Source organism: Hakea prostrata, chromosome 5 (assembly GCF_041222555.1).
Source record: "Hakea prostrata isolate BN-2017 chromosome 5, UWA_Hpros_2, whole genome shotgun sequence".
Taxonomy (NCBI): Eukaryota; Viridiplantae; Streptophyta; class Magnoliopsida; order Proteales; family Proteaceae; genus Hakea; species Hakea prostrata.
Window position 1 is genome coordinate 16,512,391 of NC_142604.1, and position 16,772 is coordinate 16,529,162.

The 16,772-nt window shown below is 37.9% G+C and overlaps 1 protein-coding gene and 1 pseudogene across 6 annotated transcripts; both read left to right on the forward strand.

The window, feature by feature from the left end:
- The first annotated feature begins 68 nt into the window (after window positions 1–68).
- LOC149015460 (BTB/POZ domain-containing protein At1g63850 pseudogene) lies at window positions 69–3,615 on the forward strand (annotated as a pseudogene).
- A 3,232-nt stretch (window positions 3,616–6,847) lies between these two features.
- Window positions 6,848–15,327, forward strand: TAFII21 (TATA binding protein associated factor 21kDa subunit). 6 transcript variants are annotated; one of them, XM_089155686.1, is made up of 4 exons: window positions 6,848–7,042; window positions 7,326–7,588; window positions 12,800–13,156; window positions 15,028–15,327. In XM_089155686.1, the coding sequence occupies exons 3-4, from the start codon at window positions 12,890–12,892 to the stop codon at window positions 15,295–15,297; spliced, it is 537 nt and encodes a 178-aa protein (XP_089011812.1). In that variant the 5' UTR covers window positions 6,848–7,042; window positions 7,326–7,588; window positions 12,800–12,889; the 3' UTR covers window positions 15,298–15,327. The 6 variants fall into 6 exon arrangements, with proteins under 6 accessions (XP_089011812.1, XP_089011813.1, XP_089011814.1 ...); XM_089155687.1 differs by having other exon boundaries at window positions 12,843–13,156; XM_089155688.1 differs by having other exon boundaries at window positions 12,846–13,156.
- Window positions 15,328–16,772: the final 1,445 nt, after the last annotated feature.

The following is a 16,772-nucleotide window of genomic DNA, read 5'->3' on the forward strand; positions in this document are numbered from 1 at the left end:
CACCGGAGATCAAATATGTCGGTTTGGGAAATTAAAACAGAATCATGAAACTGACACGTGTCGGTAATATGGGAGTTGGGAACTTTGAGATGCGATGGGGGCACAGATTTTTATTTGCGGCAGAGCGGATATCGTCGGCGCACTACCGGCAATTCAATACCTGGCAGCAGGATGAAATTGAACGGCTACTATTAAAAGCATGGGATGTGATCGTAATTTTAAAATTTGTTTTACAAATGAGGTTTTAAACTTTTTAAATATACATTAAAAGTCCCTCAGAATCGATGAAAGCATTCTCAGATTCAAAACCCTATTTCGTTGAATGCACAACCGAACTTCATCGGTCAAACCCCTTTTATTATTCGAGTTACCTAACCTCCTACGATTTTCTTCTGGATTAAATCAGACATTTTATTATCACCATGGCAAAATCAACCTCTTCATGAAAATTTGAGAATCCCAAATCGTAGGAATGCTGTGATAAACCGCTCCTTCTCAGGCGACGGAGACGGCAACGACAACCAATTACTTGAATAGGGTGTTAATCAAGACCATACCAACTAGTTTCGTCAATTGCTCCAAATTCCAGTCGAGTCCATATTTGATTCTTCTCCAACTCAACTCGATTCAGGTATGCCGCAGAAAAATTAAGAATGAAAAATGCTTATTCTAAGCCTGCGATTATGATTATTATTGAACTATTAAGCTTCATTGTTTTGGTAATGTTTGATATCTTGGCAGGCGACAAGCTCAAGATGGAACTTGGAAGTGAAGAGAAATAAATTCTTGATTAGAAAAGTATAAAATAGAGACATACAATTTGCAGATTCACTTGTCAGGAAAGTTATAAGTACTAATCTTCAAAATCTAGGATTACTCCACCTCACTCTGTGGGTTTTGATGTTACTTTGAACCTATTGGGTAAAAGTAAAAGTCAAAATTGTTGCCTAATTCATATTTTGTTTTGTTTTTTTGGATAATAAAGCAAAATTTTTATAAGCAAATTAGTCTTTAGTAATACATAATGCAGCTAGATTGGTAGTGTTATTTAAGTTTTGTCCAGCTTTAAAGGCTATACTATATGTATGTTAATAAAGAGGTTTAAGAGGATGGGGGATTTAAAGTTACAAAATGATGTTATTGGCCTTTACTTATAATGTCCACCAAAGATGTAGTTAAGTGTAGCGTCCATGCTACTTTTTTAGGTTTTGGTAGCAGGTTGAGAACTTCAGGGATGTTGTACAAGATTTCTTTATTTGGTATCTTGTTGTTGTTGTGTACTTCAGTCCTTCCCGAATTGCCACTATTGCTGCTTCCATCTTGTTGAGATTTTGATCCATTCATGCTTTTATGTTGTTTATTCTTCCTTGTTTAACTATCCCCAAACTCCACCTTATAGTAGTCTAGCCAGCATCAGATACCCCTGCACACAAACATGGATATGAGTTTGGTAAATATTTGTCAATTAATACATCGTGAGTTTGAGTTTGAGTTATGTTTTCCTTATTTTTCTCCAGGAAAGAAATTATATGGGGTAAAACATAAAGAGAAAACATGCATGAGATGAGGATTTGAATTTCAATCTTAGCATATATATAGTTTGCAACGGTCATATCCTCCAAAAATCTCCAACTATCATATTATCTCCAACATAATCTCCAAAGATCTCCAAGTGTCATATTATTTCCAACATAATCTCCAAAGATCTCCAACGGTTAATTTATGGCTAATAGCTCTAATACCATGTTAAGAAGTTGGGAGGATGAAAATCCTAGATCTAAAAATCCCTTCAAATTGATCATGTTATTTTTTTCTTCTACTCCTAGACCTTCCCTCTTTGTCTTTTCATTGGGGAGAAAATTGTTTTTAAGGTCGTCTTTGCAACAATATTTTCGTTTTCTGGGTAATATTTTTCTCACCGTACGTATTACATTGATTGTTGTTGCTTTTGTTCCTTATTTGATAAAGATTCTTGTACCACATCCATGTAATTGAAGTCTAATAACCCTTTTTAACCTCTTGTTTCTGACAAAGGTGCCCATGTAATAGGATGTATAGGATTGGAAATGCATGATATGATACGTTATCTAGTAGAGACAAAGGGTTTTCATTATCAATTGTTTACCAGCAGAACTATAATGAAAGTGTGAACTGATATTTGGGTCTCCAAAGATAGGTTTTTAATTAAGGAAAAAGGTAAGGTTACAGAAAGAAGAGTATCTAAGGGTATTACTGACATGGGGTTAGAGCAAATTTTATATTGGCAAAGTGGGTACACATTGAGGCATGGGTATGCAAGCGAGATTCATACAAGGTTTGCAAATAGACAAATGAAATACTGTAGCATTACAATAGGCCTACTCCAAATAAAGGGTAATTTTCATCTGGACCCCCTGAGGTTTGGTCCAGGTCACTTTTAGTCCAGTTTAAGTTTCCTTTTGCATATGGTTCCCCTGTAGTTTCAAAAAATGATTAAATAAGGACAAGTTTAACAGAAACCGTTAGTTTTAAAAAAATTCATACTTTTATATATTTTTGTATTTATATCAAAGGTTTAAGATTTTATAAATTTTACAAATAGAGTCCCTGCTTCTACCCAACTCTAAACCCTAATTTGCCAATAGAACTATTGGATGTTCAAATCAGAAACATCAACCAAACCAGCGATTAGAGACAAACATTCTACTGGTTAAACAAGAAATTGGTTGGGGGTTTTCTTGATTTTGTTTTGGTTGGGTTGTTTCAGGTTTCGTCTATGATTCTGTTTGACGCTGGAATTGTGTATTGTTTAGAGTACTTAAAAGCAGCTCCATGGGCGGAAGACGAAGAGGAGAAGGTAGCGTCGCTGTTGGCGCGGCTCCATCTTGAGGAAGCTGGAGCAGGGGAAGTATTGAAAAGAGGGTCAACAGAAGGTGTAAAAGTCGGGAAAAACAATAGCGACGAGGTGATTCGAAGACTCTTGCCGGTAGTTCTGGAAGGCAAAGATGAGAAAGCCAGGAGGGAGATGAAAGTGTTGGTCTCCAAAATGCTTCGAGAGAATTCGTCATCCCAGAATGACTTGAGCAAAGAATCACTGTATTCTGCTTCGGATCAATGTCTGCAACTCCTTCGCAAGCATTTCTTCAAGGCAGCATCATCGCAGCTATATGACGGCAAGCCGATAACCTGCATTGGATACTGGAAATCCTAATGGATTGCCAAATTGCAGAGGAATTCTTGAAAACATGGGCGGGGATCTGTCAAAGGCGCATTGTAGGGTTCCTGCCGTTCATCGATACGAGGTTAGCAGAGTGAGTGCAAGATTGTTCATTGGAATTGGAAAGGGAAAGTTGTTGGCTTCCAAGGAGGTGAGACGGTTGTTGTTGCAGACATGGTTGGAACCGTTTTACGATGATTTTAGTTGGATAAGAAGAGCTTCCAAGGGCTTTGATTGAAGATGGTCTCAGTAAAACCATCTTACCTTGCCATTGCCATTGCCATTGCCGTGGCAACAAGAGATTTTGCTGGCTTGGTTCAATTGCTTCTTTAACTCCGGCGAGAATTGCCCTAACAGAGGGGTTTGAGGTCTGGTGGAAAAGGGCTTTTTGGAAACGAAAAGGGGGACTCTATTTGTAAATTTATAAAATCTTAAACCTTTGAATGTAAATATAAAAATACATAAAATTATAATTTTTTTTAACTAACGGTTTCTGTTAAGTTTGTCCTTATTTAATCATTTTTTGAAACCACAGGGGAACCATATGCAAAAGAAAACTTAAACTGGACTAAAAGTGACATGGACCAAACCTCAGGGGTCCAGATGAAAATTACCCCAAATAAAAGCATGAATGAGTTAGACGTTCTTAGGATCAATAAAGTATCAAGAACAAGGACTGAAGGTGTTGAGATGGTTGAGATAGATGAAGATGGAAGAAGGAGAAGAGAGGAAAAAGAGAAGTCATAGAAGAGTGCAAATTGATGGGCAAGGGTTGGAGAATGGAGATTGGAGAGGGATAAAGCTTTGAAAGTCTCGGGACTGGGGATTCTTGGGTTGGCTTTAAACTGAAAAGCAGTTCCTTTGAAAGCAATGGAGTTGATGATGAAAGCTTCTCAACTCTCAGAATTCAACAACTTCCTATAAGCTACTGTTAGGCCATTACGATTCAATCCTTATGTGAAATTAATGAGAAAACCACACATAATAGGCAAGAGATTTGATAAATGAGTTCGGTCTCGTGACCTACATCTCCGGGGCCCAAGAGAGAGTCCAATCACAATATGATAGGTTTGGAATCTTATAGACTTTTGGAGAAAATATGCACAATAGAGAGAGCTAACTGTAGTGACCATTCTGACGTTATCCATGCCTGAAACCACATCGTAATTGCTGGAGAAGATCACCTCTAACAGCAGCGACAATGGCGATGCAAGACCTCTGATCGCATGAGAGAGGAGAGAGAACATAGCCCAAAAACCAAAAAACCCAAATGACTTAACTTGTTTTAAACTGAACCACAAAACAAGTATATTCACAGCTTGAACCAGTTGGTCAGCACCGGTCAACCTTAAGGCTGAATTACAGATTAACCCTCTACAGCTACAAGCCTATAATCTGCCTTCTTCCCTTATTTGTCACTCTCAGTTTGTAACTCCCCCTCTCCCTCTTGAGATAGGGGAGAAGAAAAACAAGTGTTTGTCTATGAGTGTGAGAGAGATAGAAAGAGAAAGTGAGAGAATCAGTGAACAGTAAAGTTTGAAACTTTGAGGGATTGGGGCCTTGGAAAAACTGAAATATAATAATAGCTCATGATTGCATGCATTGAAAGTTATTCCATGATGAATACATTTGTAGGGGATTCAGGTACAATATGTGATTTCCAATTTCGAGTTTTGGCAGGATGTATTGTATGACAACGGGGTCAAATGAGGTAGTTTTGGTCAAGGTTTAAAGTATTCCGATGCCATACGATACTAGTCGATACGTATCCATATTTGACGTAACCGATACGATACATCTCTGATATGGAACCTCTATGGTTAGAACGGGTATAACCCGTGTGGGGCTTTATATGTGGTCGGGTCGTTACCGACTGAGGTGAACGGGACACATCCCAAATAAGGCACTCTCCTAATAAGGACAGTCAACTCCGCTACCGACTAAGGTGGGGGGCTAATAACAGAAAGGCGAGATCTCCGGATGGATAACGGCTCCTTTCGGGTCAACTTACCAAATACATTAAAGGTAACACCCACACTATAAATGCACAGATCTACTCCTCCGGTAAGCAACCAATACACACTGAGTCTATTCTTGCGTAGCTTGAACATGAGATCTCTCGTTCTTCACATTCTGACTTCATCATCGGAGGCGGTTGTTCGGTATACAAACCGGCCCGCATCTAACCCTTTTTGCAGGACTCACCGTTCCGGACACGAGAGGTGACTCAGTCGGATCCAGAAACATAATTGATCCGCATCAATCTCGATATGTGTCTTAATTGAATTACATTAAAATACATTAGCCAGAATAGTACAATACTCGATACAGGACGATACGTCTCTTAAAATCATCTGACCGATACGATACTCGATACCAATACTTTAAATCTTGGTTTTGGTACATTTTGATGTTTTCCATTTCTACCTGTCGCAATGGCAGTGGGTTTACTCTTCAATCCTACGATTTGATTAAAAAAAAAGAAAAGCCTTCAATTCTATAAGCGGACCAATTTTTAGCCAAACACATTAAATTAGAGGATAAGCATCGGGTGAATTGATGAAGGACCAAACTATGGCTCTACCAACATAATGACCAAGTTGTTCAAGGCCCAAAGTGCTCCAATACAAGCCAAATTTGTGCTGATTCTCTCTCACAATTGGCTAAGTTACAATCCTTTGTCAATTTAATTATTCTTCTACCCAAAAAAAAAAAATTATTCTCGTTTGATCAAATACCAAAAACTTGGGATAAGTTTCTCTTAGTTGGAATATTAAGCTAGGTATTTATTTATTTATTTTTGGTGTGGGATAAGAAGCAATTTTATTGATGAAAGTGGTTAGACGAGCTCGAGGAATTCCGATCACATACATCAAGAAGCTACACTATCGTACTTTCCACGGACAGGCTTTCTTGGCAAAAGTGTGATACAAAATTCACCTAGCTAATTTCAAGAAACCTAAAACCAACAGAAAAGAACCAAGAACTTGTTTGATAACCAATAGAAATATCAATTTTTTTTGCTCTACAAAATTCAAAAAAATCGATTGAAGACTATCTGATAAAAGTGATTTGTATGTAGTGATTTTCAAAACATAAATTGAAATTTATCCTACTTTATGCTTCAAGAGACGCTTGCCTCTTTTTCGAAACAAAACACAGGGACAAGCTGGGCTAGTTAAACACTTTTATAGAAGGGGTATTTATGAAATTTAGCATTTTAAATCTACAAAAATGGCTGCAACACTCATCTTAGAGTTGAGATCCTCTCTTGTGCACCATCATACCTAAAAGATTCTAAATTAATGGTTGAGATTAAATTAATAATTTTTAAATATAAAATTTTTTAGTAAAATCCATTTAACCTATGAAAACCCAATTCATATAAACTCCCAAAATTCCAACTTAATTTTTTTTTTTTATACGAGCGAATGTTGTTTTTTAATGGTCCCAAGCTTACTCCTTAGTGGTTTGATAAAATTCATGTTTTAGATTCGAATCCCCTCTGCTCTTTTGTTTTTTACATTGGACAGTTGTGTGCTATTTGGCTTGAGCATGAGTGCTACCGGCTTCTATGGACTATGCTAGGCCTTCGGTGGGGGCTCGCTGATAGTGCACAAGGCTAATGCTTGCGTAGTACCGCTACTATATCCCTTCTTTTCTTTACCAAAAAATCAAAAAAAATCCCTTTTTTATCTGACATGTCTTCTTCCTTCCTTAGTTCCTCCATTCCTGTTTAGAAGTCCTCTCATTGTTAGTCCCCATAACACATCGATCTCTTTATTGTTTTAGTGGTTGAGTTCTAGGGTTTTATTTGTGCTTCCTGGTATATTCGAAGATTTCATGGTAAGTCGTTTTTCGATCTCCTCTTTATTTCCTTTTTCTCTTTGCGATTAATGTGAAGCAAATGCTTGGTTAGGTTGACGAACTCATAGAAAGAATCGAGCTTTATAGCTGGGATTTTTGGAGTTTTTGATCGGGTTTTCCCCATCTACTTACTATTTTAGTCTCAGTCATTAATTTGATATTTTCTAGGCGTCGCATTGTGGTGCTGCACTTTTATGCACATAAAGAGACGTGCAGAAGATTTTCCCTCATTCTGTGATCTTCTCCATTTTGTTGCTTTCAGGGATCTTTGAAATTCGAATTCGGCTAGTCTCAACTAACCTTTGTCTTGCAGCGTTCATATCGTCTTCATCTGTTTTTCTTCTTTTCCAAACAAACTTTCTCAACCCTAGCCCCTGTCCTTGCACTAGGGATCCATGTTCTTCATTCTCTCTATCTCCAGTGATCCAGCCCGTTGAAATCAGCTTCTTGCAGCGTTCATCTCTTCTTCATCTGCTTCGTCCCAGCATCTCCTCGTGTTGGAATTGTGATACACCGTGACGGAAGGTAAGTGAAATAACAAATGTACCTTTTGAACCTTTGCTCGTATGTTTGTGATGCTTCTTTCTCCGAAAGCCATGGACAATTACATCAATGTTTGGTTTTGGTTTTTTAGTTGGTCGATTTGCTGCTCATGTAACATGTTGCCCGGTAGTAAGCTAACAAAGTGTGAAGTTTGAATGATTTGATCATTGCATCGCCTATACTATATCTGTATCTCAATATGCTCGAGTTTACATTTTCCACCTGTAGTTCTAAAACATAGACCAAAGGTTGAACTGAAAAAGGGTTTGCTTCTGGTTCTGCTTGTTTAAACAATAAAAAGTTGCCGGTCAAACTGAAAGGACTATAATAAAAAGATGGTTTGTGTTAGTTATGAGTTGAAATTGATTAGGTCTAGCTAGCTAGCAAGTAGTTGCTCCTGCCTTAGTTACATGATCGTATCTCTGATCTCTCCCTTCCACAGCACTAACCTTCCTTTTGGAGCATATGGATTAATAGAGCCACCTCTTGTTCAATATCAATGACTACTACTACTTAGCAACCAAAACCCACTTATGTGCAGTAATGCCTTATATAACAGAAATGATTGGTTCCTAATCTGCCATACACTGATCAGTTTCTGTCTTGTGATACTAATTCTATCTGTCTTGAAACCATTGATGAAGAACCGCCTTACTTGCAGTATTAGTTAAAATAGCAGTATGAGATGCACAACAGAGTTACTAGCCTTGAACAAACTAGTAAGTTATTCAAAGAAAGGAAGTTGTTGACCTTAAACAAGGGTCTGTGATGTAGCACAACCAGAAGTTACTGTTCACGCTACAGTAAGGTGAACAGTAACTTAGATGATAATTTCATATTTGGTAGGCCCAAACTCCAGCTTGGAAGGAGATAAAATAGGAACTGTTTTTTGTGGGAGCTCTAGAGATAATTTAGAATTTTGTTATTTATTATTGGGATAATCATGTAATCAAAGTTTTTATTTGGGTAGGATATCTAGGATAAGTTTTAGTTAGTTTTAAATTCCTAAGAGTCCTTGTAGGATTAGTCTTTTGTTAGTTTTAAATTACCAAGAGTCCTTTTTAGTTGTTTTTCGTATCAAGTATGTTTCTTTTGTTATTTAAACACTTGTAATCAGCTTATTGAGTATGGAATAAAAAGATATGAATTAAAGCTTTAGCTTTGTGCGTTTCCGGTAGCCCCCCCTCTCTGTCTCTCTCCTCTTTTCTTCTTCTTCTTATAAGTGTTCTTCTCCTTCTTCTCCTTCTTCAAGCTTGATTCTTCTCAGATTTCTCCTTCTTCCCTCTTTCTTCTTTATCCTTCTTTCTTCTCTATTTTGTCCCCCATTAGTCTGCTAGTTCTTGAAGAAGAGACTGACACAGATAAAGTCTAGACAGAGGAGGACTTAGCCTAGGATGGCAAGATCCTAGTAACCAAAGGAGAAGTCAAGGCACCGACTCCACCACAGGTAACAGATAGCAGGACCATACCAGCCCCACGCCCAAGTGGAATGGGACCTCCTTTGAGCCTTCCACTTCTTAGACAAAATGTTGTTAGCATTCTCAGGGTCATAGCAACAATCAAAATAAAGGTACTAACAGAGAAGGACTCCAAAGGTTTCACCAGTCATCTCCCCATGCCCTTGTGGTTCGTTAACGAAGACACCCCTAGACTGAAATACCATATCGCCCAAGTTATCATCCTTCTAGAGTTCTGTCTAGGAGCAGTATTGGCGGCTCTGTGCCTATAACTTCCTCCTCACTGCAAGATGAGAGGTCAAGTCCACCTGAAAGCCTTCCAAAGATTCGACTCAAACACACATGACAAGCACATTAATCAGGTGATGAATGTTTTAAAGAAGGGGAGAGCTAATGTATCTAGGGTTGGTCCCCCCCCCCCCCCACCCCCAAAAAAAAAAAAAAAAAGAAAAAGAAAAAAAGAAAAAAGAGCCCAAGCCAACTATGAGTTAAGGAGGCCAAATCCATCCCAGGGGTAGAATGATCAATTCCTACCCCTGGATCAAGCTATAACGAAGACCAAAATTCAATAATTTAGTTTATTTGAAAGTCTTGAGTCAAGTTATTTGTTTTGAAGTTGTAATGGGAAGAAGTCATAGAGTGGTGTTAATTTAGGAAAGCATTGTTTCCTATTTAAGAAGTCCTACTTTTAAGGATAATTTAAATTAAGAAGAGTTTTTCTTTTTGGGTCTAGTTTGTTTGTTATCTAAATAGCATTAGGCTACTTAAGTGAGATCTTAGATCCAAGAGCTAAGATCGTGTAGTAATTAAATGCCTTTTCCAGAGTCCAAGTTAAGACTCTGCCTAGGCGACAAAGCGGCTCCTAGGCAACAATAAAGCGACCAAGCGGTTGGGTAAATTTTTTTCAATACGACTACTTTTAAACTGATAAATTTCTATTATAAGCTAAACAAACATTCAAGAATCACATTCATCTAAAAAGAAACAAGCATTCAAGAATCATAATTATGAAAGATTATTAAAAAAAGAACACAAGCCTAAGTTCATCTCATCAAGCATCATAACATATGACTATAAACTATATCAAATTATAAGTATGAAAATAAAAGTAGTAGTTTTACATGTTTACTTACCTTTATGTTAGTTTGATGCCAAATAATTGCCTTATCCATTTAATGATCATTGATTCTCGATTCCAAAATGACTAACTATTATGTTCGTATACAGCTTTGTAGAATAAAATTTGATTTTAAAAAAATAAAGAAAAGATATTATTATGTACAAAATGTCAAAAAGGCAATTATTTTAGCGTCTAGGAAGTAATAAGGTGCACAAGGCGACAAAGTGGTAGCAATTAGGTGAAGAAGTGGAAAAGAAACTGCATGTTAATAAAGCGGTTCAATTCAAGGCGGTTGAAAAACCGCCTTGCCGCCTAGGCGGATGCTTTGATAACCATGGTACTTTGTTTCAGGCTATAAATAGCCTTTCTAGTGTAATATATTTTCAGATGGGATTGATTGAATGAAAATAGAGTTTGAATATTGACTTGGGAAGTCGTGGGGATCCTTGGAGGAGACCCTGCGGCTGGCTTGGTGTTTTGTTTCTTCACCTTTCAAGACATTCACTCACTGTTTACAGCATTCAACTGAAGTTCCTGCAGTTCATCATCAACCAAGTACCCCCCCCTCCCCTAGCCCTTGCACTTCACTCTTCAGTCCGCTGCCTTTTCCAACCCCTCCTTTTAGTTTCAGACCTTTGGAGCAGCCCTAACCCCATCGCAAATACCCTCTCACCCTTCCCCTTTAGTTTTCTGAAAATTCCAGCCCTTCCCTAAGCCCTAGAAGCCATCTCCCATCCTTTTCTTCTGCCCAAGTTTTCAGTCCTAACCCCACTAGAATTCCCTCAACCCCAGCCCCAAATCCATCCATTATTCCCTCATTAGGATCGCCTAAGCCTATCGAACCTAGTCCTAATCTTAAAAACCCCAAAGCAGCCCTAATTCTGGTGTTCAGAATTGCTGCACCTCATCTTCTTCCTTGAGTAGATTTGCAGAATTTTTGAAGTTTCCAAGAAAACCTAACCTTTCTGAACTTAATCCCCTTTCTCTGAAACAGTTTCTAACTTACAGATTGGTAGTATTACTAATTCTGGATTACAGAAACAGCAACCCTAGCCCCCTTCCCAACCCTAGCTGAAACCCTAAATTTCAAAATTCAAATTTGATACTTGAAACCACGAAACTTCAATTCTGTTTACCCATTCCGGTTGGGTTTTAGACCTCTAAACCCATCAACCGAAGCCTCCAAAGACCTCAATTAAGTACTGGAATTTCATTAGAAGATCCTGAAGTTAACCCCAAAACCTGGGTTTACATCATAAAGTGCATTATCAACCAGTATACTTCTGAACTTCCCTGATTAATTTATTGCAATTCCCACAATTTTGTTTTTGCATATGGCCGTTGATATTTAGCTTCATGATGCTCAATGTGTAGTCTCTTTTGGACTGATTCTCTGTTCTTACTTGCTCGACTCTTCTTGCATTTGTTGATTGTTTGAACATCGATCAGCTTGTGTGTCCTTATAAACATCCAACTTTGGTGTTTCCCAAATTAATACTTCTCAATATTTGAGTTGGTAGAATATACCATTTTGTTCTAGTTACATTCATATCTATCTTAGTGTTGCATTGTCTTTCAGATATCATTTTTTGGTATTTGCCTTCTTCCTTACCCTTCCTTAATCTTTTTCTTTGCACTTCCTTTCATCTGGAATTTAAAAGGCAAGAATAACTTATGTCGTTGATCTAATGGTTGAAACGTAATGTAGATAACTGCTGTAATTAATGAATTTTATGTATCCTCTTGTAATCTAGTGGTTCAAACTTATGTCTTTTTTTCATAATAATTTTTTTTTTGGGATTGGTGCCTATCAGTAATTAATGTACACATGCACTGGCACAAAGGCTTCAGGAAGGATGTCCCCCTACATTTTATGGCAGGGGCTAACACAGGCTATGTTTCACTTCAAAATATTGCACTTTCCATAGATTTCAAAGAAGAGAAACATTGACCTCAAAAAGCATGAAACACATTATAGGGGAAAAATTCCTTAAAAAATGATTATAGGAAAAAGTGTATAAGATATGCTATGCAAATCTGAACACAGAGTGGGAAGCCGACAAATAAATTCGTGTGTTTTTGGTCCCTTGAGCAAAAAACTGAAAGAGGATAGCATCTCTGGAAGAGTTAAGGCTCTGTACTGAGCATCACTGGTCACACAGAAATGTATCTATCTGAGAAATTAATAACTTTCAACCATTTGGTTCAAGCTTTCCCCAGCCCCTTCTCATCAATGGACTCCTGACGTATACGAAGGAGTGCGGTTCGTTCGAGAAATTCCTACATCTATATCTATCTCTGAGATGTTTGGATTTTTCGAAACTCCATGGACGTGCAGGAGAGAAATGCTATTATTTCTATTTCGAGTACGGGTTTTGTCGGTAAAGAGCAATCAAATGGATTCAATTAGATAGAATTTTCTTTAAGTAATTTCTGCTTGTCCATTCAATTTCCTGTTGCAACTTTTAGGTTAGTGATGAAATTGCTTCTTTAAGATTGTGTTTTACCTAGGGAGTGATTTCTCTTCCAATCATAGATAATTAAGGTAACTTGTGCTGCGTACAATCAGTTTTCCTTTTTGCAACTTTTGGTTAATGATGGAATTTGTTTTACTAGGGAGTGATATCCCTTCTAATCATGTGCCTAAATGAATGCTCAGAAGACTTCAGTATGGAATTTTGACACAGGCAAGAAGGCTAGCTACTGATGGCAGAGAGGGATGAGGGGGATGAGGAGTTGCCAAGGGATGCAAAGATAGTGAAGTCATTACTGAAATCAATGGGTGTCCGGGAATATGAGCCCCGTGTGGTGCATCAGTTCCTAGAACTGTGGTATCGGTACGTTGGTGATGTTTTGACAGATGCCTCGGTGTACTCTGAGCATGCTGGCAAGCCTGCAATTGACTCTGAGGATGTCAAGCTGGCGATCCAGACAAAAGTTAACTTCAGCTTCTCACAGCCCCCACCTCGAGAGGTAATATGTTGCATTAATTCTTGAAAACTAGTTCTTGTTCCCAATAGAAAGCTCTCTGTCCTGCACAGGAGCTTCAGTGCTCATGAATTCTTAACATCAAATTATTTCAAATTCTATTACGGTGCATTTATCTGTGAATCTATTCCTAGGCTTGGTTTCTAGTCTGACATACACATATTCTAAAACTATGTTGGCTAGATTTTTCTGCCATTGAGCTACATTCTTAACCTGCATGAATATTGAATCTGGATGAGGTTGAAATACTATTAAACGCCAACTATGGCTCATTTTCTTGTGTAAGCAGAGCCTTGCTTGCTCTTTGGCAAGTGTCCCACATGGAAATAGTTTCAACAAACTCTGATATGCCTCGTAAGAAGTCCTAAGAAAGTGGTTATGAACCCTTAAAATTTTCAAAGAGGCTTTTTGTATTCCTAAGCTTATTTAAGAGTCCTTTGGGAGTTCTTAGCGTCTTTAAAATTCCAAGAACTAGTTAATTTTCTTGTTTTATGTTTTGTTGTTGTGTTTCCGTTACCTTCCTTTATTCTTTTTTTTTTTTGTACAAAAAAGAAAAAAAAAAAGAAAAAAGAAAAATCTTGGGGTTGGGGGTGTGGGGGCACTCTATGAATCAGTGTTTTGGTTTAGTTTTCTGTCTTGGGGGCAGCTTTCTATTTCTCATTTTCTAATCTCACAAGTCAGAATTCCGACATCTTATGCCTACATTTTTCATTTTTGCCTACCGTCATTCAGCTTTCCCTGCATTGTCCCAGTTGGGATAAGGCTGGGGAATTCCAAATGTGTTTTGCAATTGTAAGAATTACTTAATGTTATCGTGTTTTATTCAAGATTTCCATCCCTGTCTAATGCAAGTCCTGGCTGTTGTCAAAGGCAGCCATGAGTTAAGAAGAATATTTGCTCTTTTGAGAATCTTTACTGGAGAGACTCAAGTGGGACCAAGGTGGGACTCCATTGACCGTGGCCATGCACACCCTGAAACTGTGCATGAGAGAATTGTGAGTGTTGAAGACAGTGACTGATTCAAGGCCGTATGAAGCATAACTCTGTTGTGCTGCATTCTGCAAGTGCTTGTTCCCTTCCTTACTAACCATAGCAAGTCATGTGAACTCCATCAAGAAAATAAAAAGTAGGGGGCGAGGGTTATCCCCCTGACTCTGCTTGTCCGGAGGCCTTCGGCACCGAGTTCGCCCTTTTTAAGAAAAGAAAAAGTGTTAGACCTTTCAAGCCTGACCTTGGTTCATTTAAGATCCTTAAATGAACCTATTTATACTGAGCAATATTCTTATGGCTAGATATAACCTGTTACCTTACAAAAGGTAAGAGAATTTCACATTCATCCTTGAAGGATGGCTGGCTTGATTACTTATTAGTTGTAGCTTTCTCCAGACCTCTGGAAAAGCATTTACAGAGAAATAAAGGGAGGGGGGGGGGGTGTTTGTCAAAATATACCGTAAATTTCCTAGTAAGACAAAACAGGTGAACAAGAGAGAGGACCTCATCTAGCAAGATGAGGAAATAATTGAGAAAAGATATGGAGGATTTTCTGAGTACTTTCTTTGATTGTGTCAAGTTTGAGTTCACATTGGGAAAGCAAGAAATCTGGAAGCCGAAAGGATCCCTTCAAGCATTTTGTCAAAATCACAGACATGTATATTCTGGCAACCACTTATGCTCCGCAGAACACGAAGGTGGTGGCTGTAACATCGACAACATGAACCTCTCCTTACTAAATGAGTAAATGGGGTTGGCCACATGGATCCTGGCTCTCCAGTCAAGGATCTAATGAGGATTTAATATTTGTGGGTTCAAATCTGATATAAAGGCAACAATCTAATGTTTTGTAACGAATATTACAGGTTCTACTGGAGTTGGCTAGGAACAGGAACAAAGTCCCATTGCCAAAATCTATTGCAGGGCTGGGGATTCCACTCCCACCTGAACAAGACACCCTGATCAGCCCAAATTACCAGCTTGCAATGCCCAAGAAGCAGTCTCAAACAGTTGAAGAAACAGAGGAAGATGAGGAGCCAACTAACCCTCCTCCCCAAGAATCAACTACAGACTCACAGCAGCAGCAAATTCCCCAAAGGGTATCATTCCCCCTTCAGGCAAAGCGTCCAAGGTAGGGTATTCAACCATTCAAATTGGACAGCTTACATGAATTTGGCTTAAGCAGTCAGCAGTCAGCAGTCAGAGCAATCAGCAGTCAGCAGCTCTTATTAATGGGTATATATGTTTCTTGTTCTGTAAAACGTTTATTCTGAATAGAGGTTGACAGGTCTACTAACTACTGGTCCTCCCCCCCTTTGAACTGTGACTTCTATGTTATGTGTGGACGTGTTCAAGGACACATCAATTGAAATATTTTCATCTGACTAGACAACCTTTTCCAAATGCATATGAAAAGGGCTGTATATGATTATATCTTGATTAGTGAATGTCATGTGGTGATGCTATAGATCTTCACCTTTTTTGCTGTAGCTGTTGCAGGTTTCGAGACAACTGTATTTGAATCAACTTCGATTTTGACCAACCTAGCTCAATACCAATCCCAAAACCAATTCCAATAATATCAAAATCGACTCAAACAAACCCAGATCCTTGAGCTTTTAATTCCTTGTCAGGGTGATTTTGTGCGTTAGTCTCTCAAATTAAACATGGAACATTGGAACTGATATGCTATTCAATTCATGGTTGGAAATCCAAGTTTTGATGGCTATGCGTTGTCGGATATGCTACTTCTTGACAAGTCACACTATGGTCCCCAAGTTACCAGGTTGATTGAACCTTTAGTGTCACTTTCACATATCATCTTTAAGTTACCTAGTTAATTGGATGTTGACTGCCACTCTTAAATATCATCTTCAAGGTACCTGATTAATTGAACCTTTAGTGTCACTTTCACATACTTTTTATATAAAATAAGAGATTTTCGAGTGGGGAATTGTTTATAGTTCTTCTTACATAACATATTCTTTAATCTTCACTTGAATTTCAATAATCTACCTTCTCCCACCCCTTTCTTATTTCTTGGCCTGTTGAGCCTCAGTTCTTGCTATTGAATTAATAATAAATAAAAAAAAAGAAAAAAAAAAGCAAAGAATTAAAAAAGTTGAAAAAAAGAAAGAAAAAGAAGCTGATATAAAGAGAAAGAAAGCGAAAACGTTTGTCATTCTAGTAAAATTGACCACGCAACTATGGGTCTAATGTTGACCATAAGCATTAAGGACTAATGAAAACTGTTATTTGTATAATAAAGTATGTCACATGTGACAAACAAGCCTAACATTCCCACTTCTATTGGAAAATGGTTGTTTTATAGTTTTAATTTTTACCTTCGTTTTTAAGGTTGCTAACAACCATCTTTCTTTTCACTTTTCCACATTATTATTGCATTTTTTTTTTAATTGAAGAGGTGGGTAGGCGGCTTTCTTATTCTTATTCTTTTTCTTTTATAATTTTCAAATTTTAATTAAGCCCAAGAGTGAGGCCCACGAAGATGCAAAAGATCATAGGATGACGTAAACATGAAGACGTCACACCGTCTTACGATAACAAAGTTGTTGGGAGAGCACTGGATCTGTGACTTTCTATCTTTCTT

What these genes read in the sequence shown, in the direction of transcription:
- TAFII21 (XM_089155686.1), top strand. Translation starts at nt 12,890, where the DNA reads ATGGCAGAGAGGGATGAGGGGGATGAGGAGTTGCCAAGGGATGCAAAG. An exon ending in CACAGCCCCCACCTCGAGAG is followed by an intron (nt 13,157 to 15,027) that starts GTAATATGTTGC and finishes CGAATATTACAG; the next exon opens with GTTCTACTGGAGTTGGCTAG.